The sequence below is a fragment of the Limulus polyphemus genome, unplaced genomic scaffold (genome assembly GCF_000517525.1).
Source record: "Limulus polyphemus unplaced genomic scaffold, Limulus_polyphemus-2.1.2 Scaffold74, whole genome shotgun sequence".
Taxonomy (NCBI): Eukaryota; Metazoa; Arthropoda; class Merostomata; order Xiphosura; family Limulidae; genus Limulus; species Limulus polyphemus.
Genome location: NW_013665684.1, coordinates 503770 through 517339, shown reverse-complemented (window position 1 = coordinate 517339; position 13570 = coordinate 503770). Strand labels below are relative to the sequence as shown.

Below are 13570 nucleotides of genomic sequence, written 5' to 3'. Positions count from 1 at the left end.
AACTAGTTTATTCTTTCTCAATTCAACTCTGCAATACACTTAATTTCTACAGACACTTCAACTTAAACCCACGCTATAATTCATAACGAACGATTCACGCACTTTATTACTACTGCACTTGACTCAATTGTCCGTCCCTATCTCTTCAATCTGCAATTATTCATCTCTATGCCGTCACTTCTCGCCGGTCTTATATATACAAAATAGAGGGCGTCTGGAGAAAACTCGAGGTTTGACCAATGGACATGATCTTTCTAGAATCTCATGATGTGTTACTAGCATCACGTGACTTCCGCTGTCATAACAATATTTATCTGAAACTCTGATGATCTTAAGTTACAATTACTTGGAGTTCTGGTAATGATAAATACCCTTTACAATAGACTGTGAAATTCTTGATGTTGTATAATGATGATGTCACATATCCATACTTTCTTCTACATTACGTAAACCTAGCCTAATATTTATCTTGTGTGTAACTCTGTACCACAATCTCTAAATAAAATTGTTAGGACGTACATAATTCTAGCCTGAAGCTGTAATTATATTACGTACTCTTGTCTGAAATTGTAATTATCACAGATCCAGAGGGCAGGTGGTTAGAAGATAACAACCACCTTTTCCAGTGAACTACATAATGAACAGTTTGGGTTAACAGCTTAGTGCTCCTGATTGTCTCAAATAAAATAAATGAGCCTGTGAACAAACAGTTTTTATATAACCTAAGGTGACAATGTAACCTGAATTTTTTGAAAAAGCTTTTATGACCTGATAGAAGAATAATACACCCCTTTATGGAAAATCCTGGATCCACCCCTGATTAAGTTACATAATTTTACCTAAAGTTGTAATTATGTTATAAAATCTTTACGTGAACATTTATGATCTTATGTACATAATATTATTCTAAAACTGTTTTGCACAGTACTCACCTGAAGTTATGATGCAATTGGAGATTTGTTGTTGAGCAGTTGGTTTGGTTCATTGTTCCAATAATATATGGACTAAACATGAAACAAAAATAGATATTTTAACAAACCTTAGTCCTAAACTGTCATGTATGTGTGTGCAAGTCAGATTCTTTTAAATTAGAAACTGAATTATAAATGAATAACTATCAGAATTGCAAAATATCTTTATTCAAAGTTATAAAAACTCATAAAAAAATTAATTATACTACAAAATTATTTCTATTTTTAATCAATTTATTATACAGAACTCAAATATAATTGAAAAAGATCATTTACATACATTTTGTTGAACACTTATTAATTAATTTTTGGTTTGTAATATTCCTTTGAAATGATTTATTTTGAATTTTGCACTATCTGCACTAGCCATCCCTATTTTAGCAGTGAAAGACTAGAGGGAAGGCAGCTAGTCATCACCACGGCTGAAAGGGGGAGCATGTTTGTTGGGACGAGGAATCGAACCCGCGACCCACAGATTGCGAGTCGAGCACCCTAACCAACTGGCCATGCCGGGCTTCCTTCGAAATAATAACAACAATTGTGTGCATTATAAGTCTAGAGAAAAAAAAAATCTATAGCTGAAATTATCAAGCATACTTGCTCTGAAGAAGTAAGGCACAAAGAAAATGGAAAAGTAATACCAACCATGTTTGATATTTGGCACTGAGAAAACCATTGAACACTTCTCCTAGGGAACCCACATGTTGAAGATTGTCTAGGATTATTACAGCAGGGAGATCAGAAGGATTACTGAAAGACAGGTATTCAAATCATTCATGAAGATACTTATAATAAGATACTTATTTATAAGAGAAGTTCAATAACATTAACAAAAATTATAATGCTGCAGGAAATAGCTGCAAAAATATTTACAACAATGTTTCAAAATTAATTTACAGCCATTACTTTTGTGCGCAGGTGTCCACAGATTCAAATAGTTTTCATATTATTCAAATATGCCATTTAAACATGATTAGGTTAAGCAAATCTGTTTCATACATCCTACAATTAAGAAATGGAAAACATGTTTTTTTTTTCAATGCTACAAAATTGTTTTATGTAAGAAAACTTAAAACTCATTATGGTAGTTTCAGTTTGAGATATTTCATTTAAATATTCATATCTGAAGGTGAAAGACTTTCGAAACATTGTCCTCTATACTTGTGTTTACACAACAGGCAAGCTGCTGTCCATTCAACTAAATTTCATCATGAATACTCTGCCTAAACAATCTATCAACGAATACTCATTATATATGTTTATAAATGCAAAAAAGCATTTTTAAGTCTAAGAAACTCCTTCAGCTAAGAAGAAATGCTTCTTTGTTCTTTATCTTACCTACTCTCACATTGCTCTGCTACATTAGATAGATAATGTCGAAGCTCTTTAGCCGACTTGTGGTCAACTCCAAATGTTGCAATAGCACCAGGACTGATTTCTTTCATATTTCTAATTAAAACAGAGAAATATATATGGACAAAGTAGCAATATCTTTCTTATTCTATTAAGTAAAAATATTGACTACAAACGATTCATGTCATAATAATAAACTCTTGATTATAACAGGTTTTATAATTATTCCGTTCCTCAGTTTAACTATATACAACTTATGTTTAACTATATACAACTTGTTTTACGAGAGAATATTTTAACTATTAACTACTGTTTCATCACATTCACTGAAATCATAATTAGTTACATAGGACTTCTGGTAGAGGAATGAATAGAAAGTATACATCTACACTTTATTTGCCTTGCTGGTTATTTGTTATATAATTATTGAATTTCTTATGCATTCACAATATGTGTATACATTTGATTTGGAGCTGTCTTTTATATAAGGAAGGATCTTGGGCTCTACTACTGCAGTAGGAAACTGTAAGGAAAAGGTTCTGTTATAAATTAGCAAAAACACTGTCATTTCACAACAACACAAGTTCTGTTCTCCAAACAAAGACTTGTGTGAACATAACACAACAAATTGTTGTAGCAATATAAACACACAAGTTTTTTGTGTTTTCTAGTACCACAGAACACATGCAGTTTTCCAATTCAAAATTCTGTTTACTTTTAATAGTGAAGTCACATTTTATTATGTCTATGCAAATAGCATAAAATACAACTAATATTGTGCATTAACTAACATATCTGTGTTACATTTTGTTAGCTCACAACTTATGTTGCAGCCATTCAAACACCAATCTTGCGTGTCACAGGTTGTATTTTCACAGTGTGTTCATAAAGATGTATATAGGGGAATTTGTCAGTGATCTTCTTATACTGAAATTCATTATAAAACTAAATCTTTAAATTCTAATGATGCCTTTGATTGTAATTTGTGATCATCATGCAAAATATTAAAATATTTGAAGAAAAAACAATGGCATACTTTTAATAATGTAAACAAACAAACACACTATCTTAAACTAAATTTTCTGTTACTTTTGCCAGTACATTTTGTTAAATTCTTTCAAGGTATTCTTTAAAGTAAAATACATACCTCAAAATTAGAAACTCTGCCAACTTCTGGGCAAGATAGGTTTTACCTGTACCACTTGGCCCACACAAAATTATCCTTCTGTGATCCGTCAATAATGACACATAACGCTGAATTACGGACTTGGGAATCAGTGTTTCAAATGTGAGACCATCAACAGAATTCTGATTTGTTCCTGTTTTAAAAAGAAAATTGAAAGTAAATGTTTTGATACAAACATGCTGGACTAATTCAAGTCAATGATAAACATGTGTATGTGAAACAAACTAAGAAAATTCTAATTATAAGAATTTTTCGACACAAAAATGAATGATAGTAGCATCTAATTATGAAATAATTGTATATTAGATTATGTTTGAAACGATGCTGCAAACTGTATCTCTTATTTTTTAAACATACTCCACACAGAGAGAATCAAACATGTATCAAGCTGGTTGGACAAAAAAAAGAAAGAAAAAAAAAGAGATTGAAACAATGTTGTTAATAAGTAACAACTACACCCATCTTTCACAACCTATTGAATCATACAAACAGTAAGGAGTGTTGAACAGTTCCAATATTTAGCTAAGTAGATGTTTCAGAAAGTGAATTATGTATTTTGTTTGTTAGACAGGAAACAGAGTTTAAACTTCGATTATTACAGTAATTTGTTTGAGTATCCGTATCTATAAATGCTAAATTAAGAAGACAAGCCCAATGAAACAGACCTGAATAAAATTTCTTATAATTCCAAAACAACATAATTTCAAAAGTCTGCAAAATAGACAGCAGAAAAATAAACTAACCTTTAAGGGTTATTTGTATTTGCATGTTATTAGCCACAATGCAATCACAGGGCAACAACTCAGGATCTTCAGAATCTGTTAGATAAAAATGTTTTTAGAAGCAAGTTCTTTCACATCTAACTAGATATTTATAGTGATATACAAACATATGTTCACATAGAAGAAAAAAAACATTCTAAGTTGAGCCAACTTCTGACACTTGATGAAGAAATTGGGACACTTTGAGGTAACTTCACTTATACATAAGAATAATACTCTCCTTATTGCTATGATAATACATTCTAAGTTAAGCCAACTTCCGACACTTGATGAAGAAATTGGAACACTTTGGGGTAACTTCACTTATACATAAGAATAATACTCTCCTTATTGCTATGATAATATCTTTGAATTTGTGGTATTCAGGTAGAGTGATGTCTAATAAATAAGAATCAAGTTTCACCAAAACACCTGAAAATGTTATTCAGATAATTATAATGAACTTGAACAGAAAGGGGACACAATCAGATACAAGTAAACAAATAAGATAATCGTTATTCACAATAGTGTAATGTATTTTGTCTATTGGCTGACCTCTATATTTATTTGGATTCAAACTGGCTGCAGGGACTGGAGAGAGGTTTTCAATCATGTCCGCAAAGGAAGAAAAAAAGATAAACTAAAAATACACATTCACACAAAGACAGTGGCCAAAGAAATAATAAGGTATTACCATATTTTCAAGACAGACTAGAGTCCTAATGCTGTATTCTACATACCTTATATTACCTACATCATTATTTCAAACAACATATAAAAGAAAGAGAATTCTCAACTCAAACCAACTTCTACAAGTACTTGTGCCATTCCTTAAGATGGCCTTGCCCCACCATGGGGAGTAGACACAGACATAAGGTTAGCCAATGAAGTATGTAATTTTTACCTAAGCAAAAAGGATCAGTACATGTTTACGCCTTCAAACATCCCATTCAAAGGTTATCATAACTATAATAACAACTTCACAGAAATTTAGAAAAAAAAATCAACTCTATATATATATATATATAACTTACTAAAGAAGTATTCTAAACTAGTTTTGGAAAGGTGAAATTAATAGTTATTTCAAGTGTGGCAAATTTTTAAAAAAGGTGTTAAAATATTATTCAGTTTTAAACACATTGATTAAAATACTATTCAAATTTAAGTTGCAAGTATGTAAGGGCACTTTATTATAGAAGGAAAAAATAGCCATGAATTAATTTGAATATTATCTATAAAGTATTATTTATTATTACCTAAACAATATCCAAAATTCATGGCTATTTGCAAAATGGAAATATATACATATATACATAAGGAAAATGTGTTGTGTTCATATATTTTCCTTCATGAAGACAACTTGTATATTTGCCTTACTAGTTATATATATATTATATATCAATAGCTAAGTAAACAGATAACATCAGAAAAGATTATCCTATTAAATCATACCATATGAACAATTATATCTAATTGCACTGTATGAAATTTTCCAATATTAGTAATATTGTCCATGTGGTGAAAATAATTGATAAACTTAATTAATACCTTTTTCTCGTACAATTTCTCCCATACAGTAACTTAAAATACTTTCAGTATTTAAACCCAGATTTGACAGGGGATCAACCATTTGGAGATATTCCTGTTAAGAAAAAAAACAAACAGAAAATTCAGAACAAACAAATGTTTAAATTACAGATTTTATTATTTATAATTTTACATATCCATCACCTAAGTAGTTTTAAAAAAAAACTTATGCAAAAAGCTTTATGTATTAAAAACATGATGAATTTTGGAAAATAAATGTTTATTTTGTAGAAAGAGAAGATGATATACAGACAAAAAATAGTTTTACAGTACAGCGATTTTTATTCCTATTCAAAAATGTCAATTAACCAGTAAGATAGACTAAATCCACATTTTTTATTTTGAAGGTTAATTATCAACAAAATTTCAATAGTTTAGTTGTCATAAATGAAAACCGAATTAAAACTGACATTCCTTTAATACACTTTTTTTTTACACAAAATGTCGAATTTTTGTACCTTAAATGTCTGTTTTACTACACTGTCCATTACGTCCCACCTCATGTTAGCATTGACTATTAAATCTCCAATAACAACTTCACTGGTGTTCTAGAAAGAAATCACATAATGGTTAAACCTGGTATTTGATTTATTTTTGCTATTCTCACAGCAACACCCACCATCAAATATTTTGAGAGTAGTAGATTCTTTCAACAAATTCATTTCAAAATTAATGTAGTGTGGCATTTAATAACCTAACAAGAACCCACGTATATGTTGTTAATTTATGTTAAGAAAACAAAAATAAGTTTTTATTACAAATATAAGACAAAAACATATTCTATGAGATAAAATTAATTATATGTTGATGTGTTTAGTATCATGAACAACTGCTTATTCATATCCACATTCAAGTGTCATTTCTGGGATATTTTATTTAGGGAGAGCATAAGGGGGAATAGAGTGAGTTTGATGGCCAGAAAAAACAATATAATATCAGTGGGAGTTACACTGTAGAGAAGTTGAAAATCTTAAAAGACTATATTTCAGATGGGGGGTTGATGGGGGTCAGAGCTCTCCAATGGGGTTTGTTCCCACACCACTCCCATAGACACACCCTTGCTACTTTCATAATTTTGTCAATACCAATACCTTTACATTTAATCAAAATGTTAAAATGTTACATATTCCAAAGGAATTACATTATTTTAAATTCTCTCATCTATAACATGAAAATATTTACAAGAGTTGAAAATAAATGTATCTTTACCTCATTTTGTGTTTTGAATTTGGTACAATCACCATGAAGACCTAGAAATACTGATATGGTGACATGTTTTCCATCATGATTATTTGCTGTATGACTGAAAAATGTATCTATGAGAAGAAATACAAAATACAAATTTGTTTTTGAACCAAATACTTTTAGGGTAGCATAGAAAAATATTCAGAATATGTATATCAAACCACCATATAAAATACATTCTTCATGACCATTCAAAATATAAAAATATTTGAACTGACTTTTTTTTTAATTTCTTATATGTCAAAACTGATTTCCATAAGTTATTTTCATAGTGTGAAAAGAAATTAGTTTTATAAATACCTTTTATATCATGTGTATATAACTATAAATTTTCATTAAACATTAAAATCTAGTTGACAATAACAACCTCATCTAAGACTTTTAACATTTTATTTGAGGCACAATAAAGTAAGTATCTTACCAGTACAGGGTGATTCTGAGGGTGTTGAGGTACTTAATCTCTTCTCTAGACTTTCAACACTATTTATCTGAGGTAGAGAACTCTGAGAAGATGTGAGAGAGTTGACAGATACCAGTTTTTGTAGCTGACTATTGTCTTGTTTCAAAGTCACCATTTCATTCTAAGAAAATATTGACAAAAGAAGATGAAAGATAACAAAATTGTGTTTTATATTCATAAGCAAAAAATCAGCATGATAATACGTTACCTTAAAATGTTATAAATATCTATAATTCATAGGTACTATACTTGATACAATTATTTCAATAATAATAATAATATTTAATGGACAGAAATTTTCTAGTTTTTTCCTAAATGACTGGCACATTTACAGAAAACAAGATTTATATACATGTAATATATACATTTATATATATGTATATATTTATATATACATATATATGAAAGGTATGTGGTACTAAAAATAAATATTTATATTTTCTATAGAAATACCTGAAAAGGGTAAATTCATGACTTCAAAAATTTTGTGATAAAATAATCTATCATAGGTAAGAAAATTAAGGTATGTTTGCTTCTTTGAGAGACATAATTACTTTTTGTCAGCATCTCCTATGCATTTTGCATAAAGATAAAAATTCAAATTAATTTCATGTGAGTGTGTGTGTGTGTGTGATTGTGTATGTACATATATCACAAACCAGATGAATTTAAAGAATAATTAAACTAGAATACTTGTCCTCGAAAAAATTCTTACCAGAAGAGTTTGCATCCTACATTACAAAAAATTTTTGTTAGTCTGCCAATGCTGCATCACATGTATGTAGGTTTAGGAGACAACTAATCCAGTAAGTTCTATTTAAATACCTGCATTCTGTTGACAGTTTCTTTTAATGCTTCTAGCTGCTGGGCAGATGTTAGAGCTTCCAGACGAATGTCTGTGATCACCATTTCCTTGTCTCTGAGTTGCTTCTTTAAACTGTTGACCAGTTCTAAAGATATCTCTTCATCCTTTTCATGCAACCTGAATGGAATGAGCTTAAAAAATGAACACTAACAAACAACTTTCAACCTATGTTTAATTCTAGCGATATTTGTATGTTTTAAATACTACTCTTGTGCCAATATTTGTGTATGTAATGTACTCAGAAAGAATATTTACATTTCTTGTGCCAATGTTTTTCATCTAATGAGTTTTACACCATTATTCACACCTTCTAAATCAGCATGTGTTAATGTTATATGTTTGAAACTTTACTAATTCATCTAGTAAAATATAAAATACATTCCCAAAAACAAAGAAAATCTTTAAGAGCTTGTTTCATACAAATTTTTTAGCATTGTTAAAATAAATAAAGTACATATAATTTTAAATTGGTTGAAATGCTTAAAGTATATTGGAGTAAAATGTATTCAGCAGTTTGTTGAAATAAATAACTTACAGAAGATATTTTAAAACATAAAACAAAGAAGTTAATATTATTTCAAAGCTTTTACAATAAATTGAAGTATAGAGTTCTTCAAAGTGATTTTTTTATCCTAATGAAAATAATAAAACTTTAAAGTAATTCAAAAATCTTAGGTAAGTCTTTAGTTAAAATTTTTAGATATAAATACATTTAAGAACAGCAAGAAACCCGTTGGCTCATCTAGGCCATCCCAATCGCTAAACTAAACTAAAACACTCAAAAGCTAGTGCTTATCATTCAAATATTTATCAAGCCTTCTGGTAAGCTCCCTTAAATTAACAGCTTCCATAAATATCTTAAGGCAACCCATTTCAAAAGCTAACAACCTAGTTAGAAAAGTAAAACTGGCTTAGCTGAACATGACTCCTACCCTGACAAAATATATATTTGTGTACCCTAGTTTTATTATTCTTACCATTAAATAGAAAAAAAAGATTGTGCAACAACACTATCAATTTCCTTCACAATTTTAAACACCTCAATCAGATCCTTTTTATCCCTTATTTTTTCAAGAAAAAATCATTTCAGAGATCTTAATCTGTCCTCATATGACAACCCTTCCATCCTAGGTATCATTCTAATAGCCTTCCTCTGAACCATTTTCAAAAATTCAATGTTCTTCCGAAGGTAGACAACCAAGACTGAGCACAATACTTCAAATATAGTCTAATCAATGACCTATAAAAAAAAACTATAACTAGCCTCATTAGGTTATATACAATATTTCTGTAGGTACAACTTAAAATACTATTTGTCCTGCCACTAGCAACAGCACATTGCTTGGATGGTTTAAGAGGCTGATCAATTAGAAGACAAATATTATTTTCCCCCATAACATTGTTAAGGTTATTCTCATCAGAATTATACTCATAATTCAAATAATGATATCCCATATATATTTCCTTGCATTCATTATAATTAAAAGCCATCTACCATTTATTTGCCAAACTCACCAAATAATCCAAATCCTTTAGCAAAGCAGCATCATCATCCTCACAACCAGCAACACTTTAAGTCTTAATATCATCAGTAAATTTAAATAATTTATTGAGCAATTCTTTCATCTATGTTACTGATGTAAATCAATCAACAAACATTGAACCATGACTAAAATACAGTTTGATTGAACTCCATTTATAACAACCCTCTGCTTTCTTCCACCCAGCCAGTTTTCTATTCACTGAGCCAAACAATCCCCCACACCTAAAGAGAGCATTTTTAACCAGCCCTTTATGAGGCACCTTGTTAAATGTTTTCTGAAAATCTAGATATACCAAATCCATACCTGTATCCTTATTTAAGTAAGCAGTAACATTTACAAAACAAAATGTCAAGTGATTAGTAAGGCAAGATTTTCCTCTAGTGAAGCCATGTGGAAAATTGAATAAAATTTTAAACTTTGTTAAATTACCTTGGAAAGCATCTTTTATAAGACTTTTAAAAATTTTTCCCACAACTGATGTAAGGCTAATAAGGTCTATAATTGCTGGAACAATTTTTATGAACTCTCTTTAGAAAAAAGTTGTAACATAAGCCAACTTCCATTCTCATATTCAAAGACTTATATAAAAAAAAAGAAAGAAAAAAAAAGCAGCAAATGGCTTACATATCTGATCATTAACCTCCTTCACAACCTTGAGGAAAATATTATCTGGCCAAAGTGCTTTATCATTCTTGAAACTTCCCAATTTTTACTTAACAAGCCCAGAATTAATGTTATCATCTTGTTTCCATCTGCCTCCCAGTGGCACAGCGGTATGTCTGCGGACTTACAACACTAAAAACTGGGTTTCAATACCCGTGGTGGGCAGAGCACAGATAGCCCTTTGTGTAGCTTTGTGCTTAACTACAAATAAACGTATTAAATGAGAAAAATTAGTATTTTATACATTTCATTTGCATGATGAGAGATTAGGAGCATGTGGTATTCTACTTTACTCAGGAAACGTTTCAAGTTTCAACCAGTAACATGAAGTAAATGTGGTACCCTTTATTGAAAAAATATGATTTTTTAAGAACTTCAGTTTCTCAGTAGTACAATTAAAAATTACATCAATAAACATATAATCTAACTCTCATGTACAGTCCTAGTGAAAGTCACGTTCTTGTTGTGAGAGGGTTCTTTTATTTAAAACTAGCGAAAGTACCCGGCTTCGCCTAGGTTATTACGTTGATTTATTCTAGATGACTATGCCAGTGTGTGTATTCTGAACCTATTTTAGTATAAAAGTATTACATATATACTTTTGTTGCTCCTTTACGGGATGTAGCCTGTTTATAAAGGTAACTTTCCCTCTGACTTGTCCTCCGAATAGTCGGGGGGGGGGGATAAATAGGAAGAAAATAATTAGATTATGCTATCCAGGGGCAGGGGTGGAGAGAAAATGATATAGTGAAGGGTGTTAGCAGTGATGCAGTCTTTTTAGTGCACCTAGGGGCTAATGATGTAGGGAAGGAAAGATCAGAGTAGCTTTATTGTTAAGTACAATGAACTGATAAAGGCATTTAAAGAAAATAGCCATAATAAGTTAATTCTGTCAAATGTTAATTATAGGGATGAAATTCTAAGTAGATCACTGGAGCTGAATATTAGATTGATGTGTAAGGACGAGCTGGATGGATTTGTAGAATCAGTGAAATGCCTAAAGGGAGCGTTTTTTTTGGAAAACTGGTTTACATTAATACAGGGTAGGGACTGGCTTGTTTGCAAGGTGTATTAACTCAACTGTAAAGGAGCTTTAAACTAGGACTAGACAGTGGTGAGGGTCAGAATGTTGAAGAAAAATATAAGGTATAGAGAAATGTATAGTGTAGGAACAAAGTACAGAAGTAGTTTTAATGGTAGGCTAAACTGTTATTTTACTATAAAGGACGTAGTAGGTAAATATGTATTTATGTATGTGGCCGAATATGTATGTGTAGAATGTGGCGCCATCTATTGAATGGCATCACAAACAAAAATCCATAAAGATTTTCACACTGTGTATTCAACATTCAGACAATTAGAAAAATAACTGTGATATGTACAACAACCGTTTCTTTATAATAGAAGACAATCTATAATAATAAAAGGGAGTTTTTGTGGGTCTGTGTGTGTGTGTGTGTGTGACCACCATAACTTCAAGAGGAAAGAACCTAGAAACCTGAAATTTTGCACAAATACTAAGTGGACCATGAAGGTGTGCACCTTGGTATTATTACTTATCCACGCACGTATGTGCGGGCGCGCGCATCTTTTTAATGAGGTAACCTAGCGCAAAACCACATAGAAAATAAGTGGTTCCTTATATAACAACTTCTAATATATAGAATAGCCAGTGCGTTTTGATAATAATGTGTTCCAACAATGGCTTTCATATAATATTGCTTAGCAAGAAAAGTATAATTTAATATTGTTGTTAAGAGGCTATGTGCTGAAAGTATAAAATGAAATGTATAAACTACGAAATTAAAAAATATATATATTTGTTGTTTTCTAATTTAGAGGCTCCGTTAATTAATGAGGTTTGTTTTTATTATTCAATTTTAAACTATCCACGTGTCATACTGAAGAATCATCTCTAACTATATCCTCTTTATGTTTTTCATTCCCATCCCTATCTGTCCCTTTTGTTTTCTTTCCCTCTCCTAGTTCCTCATCTACACAAGGTAAGTGCTTAAATATGCTACTTAACAGAATCTACATATTCCAATTTAAGCCACTATTTCTAGTCCTATTAGCACTATCTCTTTCTGACAGTCACCATTAGTTACTGTATCCTTTGCATGCAAAAGTTCAAGTTCCAGTAACGTGCACTTACTTTACACTTTACACTTACGCTCTCTTTGTCAATAAAAAAACTTAATTGCACACCAAACATATACTTACGCAGATGATGAATGTGAGGATTTGATAGTTTGACTTAGTATTTGGCTATTCACGTGATGGAATCCAAAAGACGGAGAACTAGGAGTAGAAGAATCTGACAAAAACTGTTTCAAATCTTCCACATCAGATACAGAGCCATTTTTGTTTTTTTTACTTCGAGAAAATGCTTTGCTGAAAGAACTCCGGAGCTATCAACATGAAATGGAATTACTAAAAATGTAGTGATTAGGTGTGATTGTAAAGAGTCTGAATAAAGCTATAAATACATAAAATACAATAAACTATATTTACAATCAGTGTTCAATAATGAAATTCTGAAGTTGTGTATTGTATGAAAAAATCTTAATAACCTGACTTCAACAGTGTGCTATTATTGCCTTTGAAAAGGTTGTATTTATACTTGAAAATCAAACATTTTCTCTACTTTACTATATTTAACAACTGTTTGTAAAAGGCTTATTACTAGTTTTATTATACAATGTGATAAAGCCAACATCAGTGTTTACTATGAAATAAAATTACCTAATCTCTGTTATGAATAAGTTAAACTAAATTACGTCGACACATAAGTGGGTAACTAGTTTTAAATAAGTTAAAGAATTCAACATTACATCCTTCACAAAAACGAAACAACTTTCAGGGGCGGATTGGGATGGCTAAGCGGCCCGGGACTGGGATCACAGAGTGGCCCTGGACAGGTTTTATGTTAAAC

The 13570-nt window shown here is 30.7% G+C and overlaps 1 protein-coding gene across 2 annotated transcripts in view; it reads right to left on the bottom strand.

Annotated features, from left to right (window-relative positions):
• The window catches only part of LOC106466519 (protein sickie-like), a 104416-nt gene that overhangs the window by 8301 nt on the left and 82545 nt on the right, over positions 1-13570 (bottom strand). For both annotated transcript variants that reach the window (XM_022394996.1, XM_022395004.1), the window contains exons 15-25: positions 12859-13046; positions 8389-8545; positions 7525-7684; positions 7068-7174; positions 6317-6406; positions 5820-5913; positions 4254-4328; positions 3472-3643; positions 2310-2420; positions 1617-1721; positions 933-1004 (exon numbers count right to left, since the gene is read on the bottom strand). In XM_022394996.1, the coding sequence (XP_022250704.1) occupies positions 933-1004; positions 1617-1721; positions 2310-2420; positions 3472-3643; positions 4254-4328; positions 5820-5913; positions 6317-6406; positions 7068-7174; positions 7525-7684; positions 8389-8545; positions 12859-13046 (1331 nt within the window). The remainder of the gene's footprint in view (positions 1-932; positions 1005-1616; positions 1722-2309; positions 2421-3471; positions 3644-4253; positions 4329-5819; positions 5914-6316; positions 6407-7067; positions 7175-7524; positions 7685-8388; positions 8546-12858; positions 13047-13570) is intronic.